We start from the raw sequence: 12,742 nt of genomic DNA, 5'->3' as shown, positions 1-12,742 counted from the left end.
CAGACGACAGATCAGTGGTTGTTGGTGAAGCAGCAGGTGGGTGTGATGAGAAGGGGAAGTGTGGAAAGGAGGAATTACAAAAGGGCACAAGGAAACTTTTGAGGGTGATGGGTAATAGTCATTATCTAGGTTGTGGAGATGGTTTCATGAAGATTACATTTGTCAAAACTTATCAAATCGTACACTTTAAATATATGCTGTATGTCAGTTGTATCTCAATAAGGCCTTTAAAAATATGGTTTATATCCATACATTGGAAAATAATGTAGCAGTTAATAAAAATAAGAAAGATCCATGTGCATTGATATCAAGAGTTGGCTGTAATATGTCATTAAACAGGAACAAATTGCAGAAAGGTATCTCTAGTATGGCCTCATTTTTATTAAGGAATTTCTATATGTGTACTACATGTATATTCATATCTTTGTTTTTATATACTCAGAGAAATGTCTATAAAGGTCCACTTCATACTGATAATGGTGTTTATCTCGGGGATGGGCATGGGGTTAAGAGGGTAGAGATGAAACTTTATAAGCGTTAGTATTATTTGCATTTTGATTTTTTAAAAAGAATGTCCCCCATATACCTTTTCCCATCTTACTGTCTTATAGTCTTTGTTCTTTAATCAATTATAGCTCCTCATCTTAACAATTCTGAATTATACCAAATCTTCATCTTCAAATCCCCAGTTCACAGGCTAATAGATATAGTTTGTCAATAAATGTTTAATGAGAGAAGTGAATTTTTTTTTCCAGCAACTGTGAGCTCTATTACATTTTATGCAGAAATGGGAAGGCATTGGTTCTTTTGTATATCTTTTGTAAGTCATACCTTCCTAAGTGAGAAACTGACCTATTAATAAAAGCAATCAATTTAAATGTTTATTACAGCCAAAAAGATAAGTAGAAGTCCAGGAGTCAGAAATATAAATTAGTGTCAATAGTAGAAAAGATTTGATTGAAGTTAATTCAGTTATTGTCTGATATATCTATAACAGCTATATTTTGTCCACCCGAGACATTTTTTTCACCGATTAACATCTCTAAAATCAAGATATTTCTTAAAATTGATACCATCTTACCATTGTAATTGGAAGTGCTTTTTTTTTCTTTCCTACTGGTACAGAAAATAATGGTATCTTAGATTTGATGAAATAGGATAATTATAATTTCAAAGTACATAATCTTAGTTGTATACTGTTTTGAGATGCTGGATGGCATCACTGACTCGATGGACATGAGTTTGGGTGAACTCTGGGAGTTGGTGATGGACAGGGAGGCCTGGTGTGCTGTGATTCATGGTGTCGCAAAGAGTTGGACATGACTGAGCAACTGAACTGAACACTTATTTTACTAATACTAAAACTGAGAGACACAGAAAATCTAAATTACTCTCCACTGCCATGCATCAAGATTAACATTTGAGTATTTGTTATATTGTTAGAAAAGCATGAAAACCTTTTGTTATGTGGATAAATTGGCAACAGAAATAGAAAGTTGACCCAGAAAGAAGTACATGTGAACATATGGGAAAATATGCAACAGTAAAAGAAATACAAATCAAAACAATTTGGTACCTTTTTAGATCTACTAAAATAATGCCATAAATGAAAGAAAAAGAGCGAGAAATTTAAGGTAACACCTAATCCTGGTAGCTTTGTAAGTTAATACAATCTGGTTATATTTCTGTTTATTTTTTGACTCATCTGTTCTTTTATTTTTCTCTACTAACTTTTTGACTATACATCTTAAAATTATTTTTCAGATGTTATTTTAGAGCAATAGTTTCAAACACTGTGGTCTTAGGACCCCTGTACACTGTAAATCATTGAGGACCCCAAAACTTTTTATTTATGTGGACTGTATATATTGATATGTTCTATATTAGAGATAGAAACTGAACATTAAAAGTATTAATTCATTTTAAAACAATAATAAATTCATTATATGTTCGTATGAATTACATATTTTAATGAAAATATCTGTGTGCTCCCAAAAAATGTAGTTCAAATGGCATTGTTTTAAATATTTGAGAGTCTCTTTAATATCTAACAATGGAAAAAGATGGATTCTTATATCTGCTTCTTCATTCAATCTGTTATGTCATGCTGTTTAGGTTGAATTATATAAAGAAAATTTGGTCTCACACAAATATGTACTTGTAAAGGAGAAGAGTTTTATAATAGCCTTTTATAAGTTTATAAGTTTAGTAGCAGTTTCTTAGTTACAAATACGGAATATGAAACCATATCAGGGAACTTTTTATATTCTGCTATATTATAAACCATTGTTGCACCTTATACTTTGAATGAATCTTTTTTTAAACCTAGGTATCATTTTATAATATCACACATGGATAATTTGGAAAGTTTAGTTCCCTGTTTTATGTAGATCCAAATGACACATTTCATTAATAATCAGAAATCACATTTATTAATATACCATTATTCCCATCAGGAAAAATCTCTTAAGTATTGAAAGCTATCAAACTCATGGTGGTGGACACAGTTTTTCCAAGATTCAAATTTTTGTTTGAAAGCACAAAATTTATCTTTGACATCAAATACTGTCATTTTTTTTTCCTTAAAGTGATAGATAGACTCATTTCATTTACTTTTGTGATGCCAAATACTCAAGTCCGAATAGCTGTAGTTTGTCTACAGTTGCTCTTTCAAGTAAAAATAGCATTCCATGAAAAAAGCACCTAATACAGTTCACAATGCAAACAATCGTACAAGTGCTTTTATGTAACTCAGTCATCTGTCTTCAGTGTGCAGCTTTTTGCATGCTTCCCAACACATTCTCCAGTGAATCTAATGTTTTAAAACAAAAACTGGTACATTCTTTATCATCCACTGGCTGGTGGTATAGAATTGATGACTGCTAGTACAGATCTTCCTTAACTTACAATGGGGTTATGTACAAATAAGTTGAAAATATTGTAAGTCAAAAATGCAATTAATATATCTAGCCTACCAAACAGAATTTAGCCTGTCCCACCTTAAACATGCTCAGCACATTTACATTAGCCTAGAATTGGGCAATATCATCTAATACAACACATATTTTTTAATAAATTGTTGAGTATCTTGTGTAATGTATTGAAGGCTGTACTGAAAGTGAAAAACAGAAGGTTGTATTTGTACAGAATGATTGTAAGTGTATTGATTGTTTATCTTTGTGATCGCACAGCTGACTGGGAGCTTCAGGTCATTGCCAGTGCCTAGCATCATGAGACAGTATTATACAACTATGATTAGCCCAGAAAAAGGTCACGATTCCAAGTACGATGTCTACTATATGCATATCACTTTTGCACCATCATAAAGTTGAAAAATCACAAATTGAACCATCATAAATCAGAGATCATCTATACACTTTGGTGCTACTGCCTCGTTTCATACTTGAGCAGTTGCAGTTTTACCCATCATTGCTCTTATACCATCAATGCAAATGTTGCACAGTGAAAAATGCATATGACAGTATTATTACGAAAATAGTTTTGACTTAATGAACTACCTGAAAATGGATCACACTTGGAGAACCACAGTTCTAGACATTACAGTGTGCTTCCTCAACTTCACACAAGTCCACTCAGAATTAATGTTTTTACAACATTATATGTCAGTAAAATGTAAAAACCTTACGACAGTGTGATTCTACTTATTCATGCAGTGTTTGCTTTATTGTGGTTATGTTGGAGAAGGAAACGGTAACCCACTCCAGTATTCTTGCCTGGAGAATCCCATGGACGGAGAAGCCTGGTAGGCTACAGTCCACGGGGTCGCAAAGAGTCGGACACGACTGAGCAACGGGATGGATGGACGGACGGAATTTACTTCTGTAGCCCTCCAGTGGCTCAGATCTGAGGTTATTGATATTTCTCCCGGCAATCTTGATTCCAGCTTGTGCTTCTTCCAGCCCAGTGTTCCTCATGATGTACTCTGCATATAAGTTAAATAAGCAGGGTGACAATCATGGGGTCGCAAAGAGTCGGACATGACTAAGCGACTGAACTGAACTGAACTGAAGTGGCTCAGATGGTAAAGAATCTGCCTGCCATGCAGGAGATGTGGGTTCAATCCCTGGGTCAGGAAGATCCCCTGAAGAAGGGAATGGCTACCCACTCCAGTATTCTTGCCTGGAGAATCTTATGGACAGAGGAGCCTGGGGGGCTACAGTCCATGGGCTCGCAAAGCATCAGACACAGCTGAGCAACTAACACATACTTTTACTTCTATACATGTTATAAACTTTGTAATTCATTATTTTTGCTGTATATAGTTAGTAATTTTTAAGAGAAATTAAGAAAGACTTTTTAAAAATATTGTCTTTTATAGTTAGTCACATATTTATCGCTTGTGGTCTCTTTAGTCTACCTCAGTGTCTATGTGGTACCATTCTCCTTTAGTCTGAAAAAATTTCTTGTCATGTAGATTCTGCTGGTAACAAATTCTCTCAAGTTTTATATACCTGAAGATATCTCTGTTTTTAAATTTTGAAGGGTATCTTCACTGCATATAGAAATCAAGGTTGACAGGTTTTTTTCTTTTTTTTTTGTTGGAGTATAATTGATTTACAGTTTTGTGCTAGTTTCAGGTATACAGCAAAGTGAATCAGTTATACATATACATATATCCATTCTTTTTTAGGTTCTTCCCATATAGGTCATTACAGAGTATTGAGTAGAGTTCCCTGTGCTGTATAGTAGGTCCTAATATATTAGATATCTATTTTATATACAGTGGTATGTATGTGTCAGTCTCCCAGTTTATCCCTTCTCCCTTTTCCCCCCCGGTAACCATAAAAGTTTGTTTTCTAAATCTGTTCTGAATCTAGTGTGGTTCTTATTTCTATAGCGTGGCATTTTGGGGGTCTTAACTGAGTACCCAGTGTGTTCAGAGTGGTCTCTGGCTTAGCCAGAACTCTAGCATCTCTGAGCACTGAGCACTGCACTGCACAATCTGTGCAGACTTCAGTGGCCCTCCTCCTTGTCCAGCCCTCTCTTCTTCAGTATTCCACCACACAGAGCCTCACCATCTCAGTGGCTCTGAACCCTGATTTCTGCCTTCTTGACTCAAAAAGCTGTCGCTCAGTGAGACAGCCAGGCTCTTCTTGGACTCCCCTCTGCACCACAGTCTAGAATATGTCCTAGACAGAAAGCCAGAGTAAATTGGGGAATGACCTTTTGTGTTTCTCTTCTTTTAAGGATCACAGTCCTGTACTGTCTGAAGTGTAGTCCAGTGCCTAAAAAGAGTTGCTTTATATACTATTTTATCCAGATTTATTATAGTTTATGGCAGAAACATAAGCCTATTTCTAGGTACTCTGTCATGGTCCAAATCACAGATCCTATATGACAGTTTTAAGTCCTGTTAATAATTATGAAGATTTTGTAGCTATTTAGAAAAGTGTTTGTGTGTGTGTATCCAAACATACAGGAAGGGAACTTGAAAAATTAAGAATTGTTAATTAGGATATTTAAACAAAAGGTCAGACTTCAGATTTTTCTGTTACTATAATTGTGACCATGTAATAAAAACGACTTTGTCATGGAATTAAAGATTATTGAAATAGTTTTAGGCTGAAACTATTTAACTTTATTTCTTCCTTATACTTTAGAATATTTTATTTTTAATTTCACTAGGCACTTAATACATTCCTTAAATTTATCTTTAAATTCTATTCTGTAATAACACTTTAACATACACAGTAAATGACAAAGACAAAAACATTTTATATGCATAGCTTACACTGGGTACTTTGTTTTATATCTAACTGATTGTTAAAAATTATAATAGGAAGTGGCACCACATTCAGCAGAGTTTTCTATAAGTAGGATCCTCAAAAACATTAGTACCCAAGCTAAGTGACTATGGAGAGCGTGTGTGTTTTAACTTTTTGAAACCAAACCAAATGCACGATAATTTAGACTGTTATTGCCATCAACTTAAAGCTAAGCAAGGACCATCATTCACTTGTACTATGTATCAGTTCAGTTCAGCCACTCAGTCGTGTCCAACTCTTTGCGACCCGATGGACTGCAGCACACCAGGTTTCCCTATCCATCACCAACTTAGGGAGCCTACTCAGACTCATGTCCACTGAGTCGGACCAACCACCCAACCATCTCATCCTCTGTCATCCCCTTCTTTTCCCACCTTCGGTCTTTTCCAGTGAGTCGGTTCTTTGCATCAGGTGGCCAAAGTATTGGAGTTTCCACTTCAGCATCAGTCCTTCCAATGAATATTGAAGGTTGATTTCCTTTAGGATTGACTGGTTTAATCTCCTTGCGGTCCAGGGGACTCTCAAAAGTCTTCTCCAACACCACAGTTCAAAAGTATCAATTCTTTGGCACTCAGCTTTCTTTATAGTCCAACTCTCATATCCATACATGACCACTGGAAAAACCATAGCTTTGAGGAGATAGACCTTTGTCAGCAAAGTAATATCTTGCTTTTTAATATGTTGTGTAGGTTGGTCATTGCTTTTCTTTCAAGAAGCGAGCATCTTTTAATTTCATGGCTGCAGTCACCATTTTAGAGCCCAAGAAAGTAAAGTCTGACACTGTTTCCATTGTTTCTCCATCTATTTGCCATGAAGTGATGTGACCAGATGCCATGATCTTAGCTTTCTGAATGTTGAGTTTTAAGCCAACTTTTTCACTCTCCTTTTTCACTTTCATCAAGAGGCTCTTTAGTGCTTCTTTGCTTTCTGCGGTAAGGGTGGTGTCATCTGCATATCTGAGGTTATTGATATTTCTCCCAGCAATCTTGATTCCAGCTTGTGCTTCATCCAGTCTGGCATTTCGCATGATTCATTCTGCATATAAGTTAAATAAGCAGGGTGACAATATACAGGCTTGACATACTCCTTTCCCAATTTGGAACCAATCCATTGTTCCATGTCCAGTTCTAACTGTTGTTTCTTGACCTGCATACAGATTTCCCAGGATGCAGGTCAAGTGGTCTGGTATTCCCATCTCTTTCAGAATTTTCTGCAGTTTGTTGTGATCCACATAGTCAAAGGCTTTGTACTATGTATATAGAAGGAATATAAAATCGCACACATATGAACTGAACTCATAGGACTTATGACTACTCCAAAATTATGATATTATTCTACTAGCCATGTTGTGAAAATTTTCTTTTTAAAAATCCTTTCTAAGATTTTTTTTCTCAAATTCAAGTTTTCAGGAAAAATATTCAATGTATTTTATATTTTCTTCTCAATTCTCTTTTTTAGGAAAACATATATTCTTTTTTATTATAAAGATTGCTGGGTTTTCCCCCAAAGGATAGTGTAAAATTTTAATGACCATTGTTATATATCTTAAACATACAGTATAGTTTTTTTTATAGATTTTTAAAAATTATCTCTAATTGAAGCAGCTTTAAAATATTAAGGAAATTTTAAGGCAGTTACTCTTTTTTTTAACTTTTTATTTTGTATTGGGATGTAACCAAATAGCAATGTTATTGGGGACCAGCCTCGATACGGCCCAGGGTATCCTCGGGATGAACGGCGTCGGCGTCAGAGAGAGAGAGAGAAAGAGAGAGACAGGGGCTGATGATTCCTTGGTTTACGCTGGAAACCAATAAAACCCCAGCACGGGGTTTGCTCTGTTTACGTAGGCCGCAGGCGCCCTCTCGAATCACTGGAGGCACCCCACCAGGGCTCCCCCTCGAGTGGGTCTTAGAAGCCCAGGCAGATAAGTAAACTCAGAGGGCCCAGCGCTTCAAGGATCTCAACCAGAAAAAGGAGAATAGAGAAAAGGATGGAAAAAGAGAAAGAACGACACAGGGAGACCAAGCTTCAGTGAGCAAGGCCCAAAACTATTTTCCAGTGCTGCTTTTATACCCTCAGTTATGCGCATAAGAAACAGAGAAAGGGAGGTATAGAGTCACGCCAAAATCACGTGGGGTCAGCAGTCTTGACCCTTATCAGGATCAGGGCTTATTTTTGTGTGTCTCGTGATAAAAGTTTTAGGTGGTTTACATCATCTTCTGGCCAGGGGGCCTGCTAACAGTTTATGGCCCTCTCTCCTAACAATAGGTTAGTTAGCAAGTAAAAGGCTTATATTCTTTTAAGGTGACTTTCCTAAAGCCAGGTGCTAGACACATAACAAAGTTACATTCCTATAAGGCACCGGTGTAGTGAGCTACAAGAAAGGAATTTATTAAGATCTGATGTGGTTAAATCAAAGGCTACTACTTATATTCTCTATATGTGATTAATATATTTCCAAGGATACAATAGATAGAGGAAACTTTGCAGCAAGCATTGATTCAACAATGAAATCTTTTTTAGTACTTTTCTAATGATTTTAACTTCTTCAACAGATTTCTGTATTTTAGAATATTAGGCTTTCTGTCCTTGCATGGCTGGGAGGCTATAAACAGTCACATTCGTAGTTGTAAGAGGCCGGACAAACTTGTCACGCAAGTTAGAAAGCTATCAGAGGGGCTTGGATTGGAACACTCCTATTAAGCCGAGGAGAACTTTTAAACTACAGCTCTGAATTAATGTTTTCAGAGAAAGGTGGTTGGGGGGAAGCCCCCATAAGTATTAGAGGACTTGGTAAGAGGTGTAAGATAGTAAGGCAGTCAGACTCCGGTTTTCTTTGGGGTAGATGCTCAGGTAAGTCCAGGGGGTTCCTCGAGTCCTGATTATCCTTTGCCTGTCAGGCCTCTTCCCCAATTGACCTTTGCCACGGGTAGGATTCCCTCGCTGGCTCCCGGCACAATGTTGTGATAATTTCAGGTGAACAGTGAAGAAACTCACCCATATGTATACATATGTCCATTCTCCCCCAAACTCTCCTCCCATCCAGGCTGTAAGCCAGTTACTCTTAATTCCATAATTCTACTATAATTGTTTTTATTTTATCCAGTGTGTGTGTGTGTGTGTGTGTGTATACTTGTGATTATAATACATATACAGTTTGGGGACCTGCATTTTAACCTCATGCTATTTCATATACACTTTTCCATTTTGTTAAATAACTTTCATATGTATCATTTTAAATGTCTACATAATATTCCTTTGAGTTACAATAATTTTTCCATTATCCTATCACTGAGGTTGTTTACAATTTTTTGCTATTATATTTGGTATTCCAGTGAATACTGTTGTACAGGTACTTTTCTGTTTTAGTGGCTTCGTTACAATAAATTCCCAGAAGTATAATTTGCAAGTCAAACAGTATAAACCATTTTCTTCCTTCAGTTGTGGTGGTGGTGGTGGTGGTGGTTGTTAAATACCTGATTATTTTCAGTTTATTTGTTTGTTAGTTTGTTAGCTGTCTCTATGCTTAAATTCTATTATAATTGTATTTATTACAAACCTGAATGATTCTTACTGCTGTCTGTTGGGCTTGGGTATACATGAATCAGACTCTTCTAATATAAGAACAGCCATAAAGCAGCAGGTCTGGAGGAAGTCCCCATAAATACAGTAGAAACATTTTATAGGTTTCTGAGGGGATTCTGTAACTATATAGTGGAAAATCTGTTCTGTTGGGGCTTAGGGTATAATATTCTCCTCACTTAGCAGTTAAGAAAATGAAGCAACATAAAAAACAGTGTAAGGAAGTTAGAGCAATTTAAGAAATAACTGAATCTATTAAATACTCAGGAAGAAGCAACTTTTACAATTTAAAACAAATGTGTAAAGCTAAAAACCACATATACTGTCTTTGTCTCAGAGCTTGATTTTTTTTAACAGGAAAATGGACTGTTCTATTTTCCTTCTTATATTTTTTTTAGAAATTTATGGATGAGAAACTTATCCCCAGCTTTAATAATACTCTTTTTTCAACAAATAATTTCTTGCCTTTAAATTCGTAACTGTCATCTAATAATATTCTCTGTAATTTTTATGTACAGAATATAAAATGTACTTATCAACTCCAAGTTATATATGTGATTGCTCACATATGTTAAAATAAGTCAAAGGAAAAATTTGTTCCAATCTCATTCATTAAGGCAAGTGATAAAGCTGTTTATTGATTATTTGGTTTGTAAAAACTGGGTTTTTGAAATAACATCTGTGAAACTCTGATTTTTACATTATCATATACTTTTCCTAGGAACATCAGTATATTGGTTCTGATTTGTCTAATAAGTAATTTCTTACCATTCCCTGGTGTATTTATAACCAGGTCACTAGAATATACCCTGTCATATCTGATTGCATAAGCATGACTTAAAATAGTACCAAGCTTGTCATCATTCCACCCTAAGCAACCCCTTATTCTGTCATTGTTGCCCCCACTTTCCTCAGTACTCAGTTTTAACACCTTAGAATCATTCCGGACTCTCAGTCTTCTCTCCCCTCAATGTTTAGTTAATCTCTAGATCATAACTCCCTCTGCTCTTCCTTTCTGTTTTCCATTGCCACCACCTTAGTCCTGAGACTCATTCTTCCTATACCAACACTGCGACAGACTTGAATTTTACGTGTGTAATTTTATTGTTTAGAAAAGTGGTTTATTCCAGGAAACTGCGTCACTTACTTATAGTCCTGCTGCTGCTGCTAAGTCACTTCAGTCGTGTCCGACTCTGTGTGACCCCATAGACGGCAGCCCACCAGGCTCTCCCGTCCCTGGGATTCTCCAGGCAAGAACACTGGAGTGGGTTGCCATTTCCTTCTCCAACTTATAGTCCTACCTATTGCCAAAAAAAAGAAATGCAGATTTTGTAAAAACAAAACAAAAAATCACTTTTTTTGTATAAAGTTACTTCTATTTCAAGAAAGGTATTTTGGTAGCAGAAAATAATATTCTCTCATATAGAGTAAATTATGAACCTGAAAATACTTATTTCTAGAAAGTGCCAGATCTTAGAAGGATGACCTTCTAATATGCTGTGTCAAGTAGTCTATCATTTAAACATAAGTAAATCCATACACAGAAATTAAAGCAGTTAATAAGAAAAGTGTAAAAGGAATATTAAAAAAACCTTTAAAGAATGCCCTGTTCATAAATTAACAAAAAGATTAAGCTTTAGAATAAAACGCAGGAAACCATACCAGTTCCCAGATAAATAGGCACCATAGTGCTCCTGGGACATTACTTCAGCAAATCATTTCCAAAAGGTGGCTGGGGCTTGCAACACAACCAAATTTAAACAGAAGAACTGTAGGAGTTACAGGATTATACCAGCACTATCAGAAGGAACATCTGACGCAAAATATATTCATTTGATATGGAATTTGTTTGTATCTTTTGACTAATCTAGAATGAAAGATGTATCCCTTGGCACTCTTTTTCTCTCTTCTTCAGTTATAAAACCCGTTTTATAATCTTTATTTTTTTGAAAGGGATCACATGCAATGGTCAAAAGAAGAAGAAGCAGCAGCCAGAAGAAAAGTAGAGGAAAACTCAGCTGTGCGAGTCCTTTTGGAAGAACAAGGTAAGCAGCTATATCTAGCTCCTGGAGCCTGGCTTTTCTGTTTGACCTCCCAGTGATTCAGTTCACACCTTAGTCTCTTTTCCTTCTAATTGTGTCACCATTTTAGAGAGTTCTTAGCTTCTGCCTATGCTAATTTACTTGTTCTTTTAGGAGAATGCCGAGTCATTTCAGTGTAGTGAAACTGAAGTTAATGAAATAAATTACGTACTCACCCTATACGTACTTGCTCTTTTGATAGTCATATTATTGCTTTATCTGGGAGATAGGTGAAGGTGGCATTTCAAACAAGATAGGAGAACACAATTTAAAAACTTTCCTTGTTGTTATGCATCTTTTAGTATGCTATTGTGCATTTCAACTGCTGGGAATATTCAGTGAATTCAAAAACTTTGAGCAAAGAAGGTAAAGTCTTTTAAGATGAATGCAGAGTTTCAATAATAATTTACGCTATTTTTCTTACAGGCCTTTGATATTTAGAGTTTAATTTAGGTAAGGCCTTGCCAACTTTCAAAAATGGTCTCTAAAATATTGCCCTATTGTGTAATCACCAAGGCAGAAAATAATAAGTATGGGTGAAGATGAGAAATGAAACCCTTGTGCACTATTGGTGTAATTATAAAATGGTACAACCTCTACTGAAAACAGTATTTAAGTTCCTCCAAAAATTAAAAATGGAACTACCATATGATCTGGCAGCCTCAACTCTGGATATATAGCCTAAAGAATTGGAAGAGATACCCAAAAGGTCTTGAAGGAATATTTGCATACCTATGTTCATAGCAACACTATTCACAGTAGGCAAAAGGTAGAAACAGCGCAGATGTTCAGCAGATAAATTGATAAACAAAATGTGGTCTATTCATATGGAATATTATTCAGCCATAAAAAGAAATGGAATCCCTGTCACATGCCATATAATCTGGATGAACTTTGAGGACACTGTGTTAGGTGAAATAAGCTAGTCACTAAAAAGGCAAATACTATATGAGTCCACTAATATGAGGTATCTAAAGTAGTCAGGTTCATAGAAACAGAAAGTTGCATGGTGGTTAGCAAGGGCTTAGAAGAATGGGAAACAGAGTTGTTGTTTAGTGAATATAGAGTTTTGGATCTGCAGGATGAAAAAGTTATGGGCATCTGTTTCACAGCAATGTAAATACACTTAACACTGCTGGACTGTTCACTTAAAAATGGTTAGGATGGTGAGTGTTATGTGTTTTTTTACCACTTTTTTTTTTAAAGATACTAAAAAAATTTTGCCTCTGTCCTTCTCACTGAGTAGCTGGGAACCCACAGACAGTCGGCTTAACCCTTGCACTCTTCTAGCGA

At 35.9% G+C, this 12,742-nt stretch overlaps 1 protein-coding gene across 3 annotated transcripts in view; it reads left to right on the top strand.

The window, feature by feature from the left end:
- METTL8 (methyltransferase 8, tRNA N3-cytidine) overlaps positions 1-12,742 on the top strand; it is an 89,457-nt gene that overhangs the window by 51,984 nt on the left and 24,731 nt on the right. For all 3 annotated transcript variants that reach the window (XM_055397107.2, XM_055397108.2, XM_088830047.1), the window contains one exon: positions 11,322-11,413. In XM_055397107.2, the coding sequence (XP_055253082.2) occupies positions 11,322-11,413 (92 nt within the window). The remainder of the gene's footprint in view (positions 1-11,321; positions 11,414-12,742) is intronic.

The sequence above is a fragment of the Moschus berezovskii genome, chromosome 2 (assembly GCF_049115385.1).
Source record: "Moschus berezovskii isolate FMDL1 chromosome 2, NW_MosBer_1.0, whole genome shotgun sequence".
Lineage (NCBI taxonomy): Eukaryota > Metazoa > Chordata > Mammalia > Artiodactyla > Moschidae > Moschus > Moschus berezovskii.
Note: the sequence above shows the minus strand (reverse complement) of the source record. Positions and strands in the feature narration are given on the sequence as shown.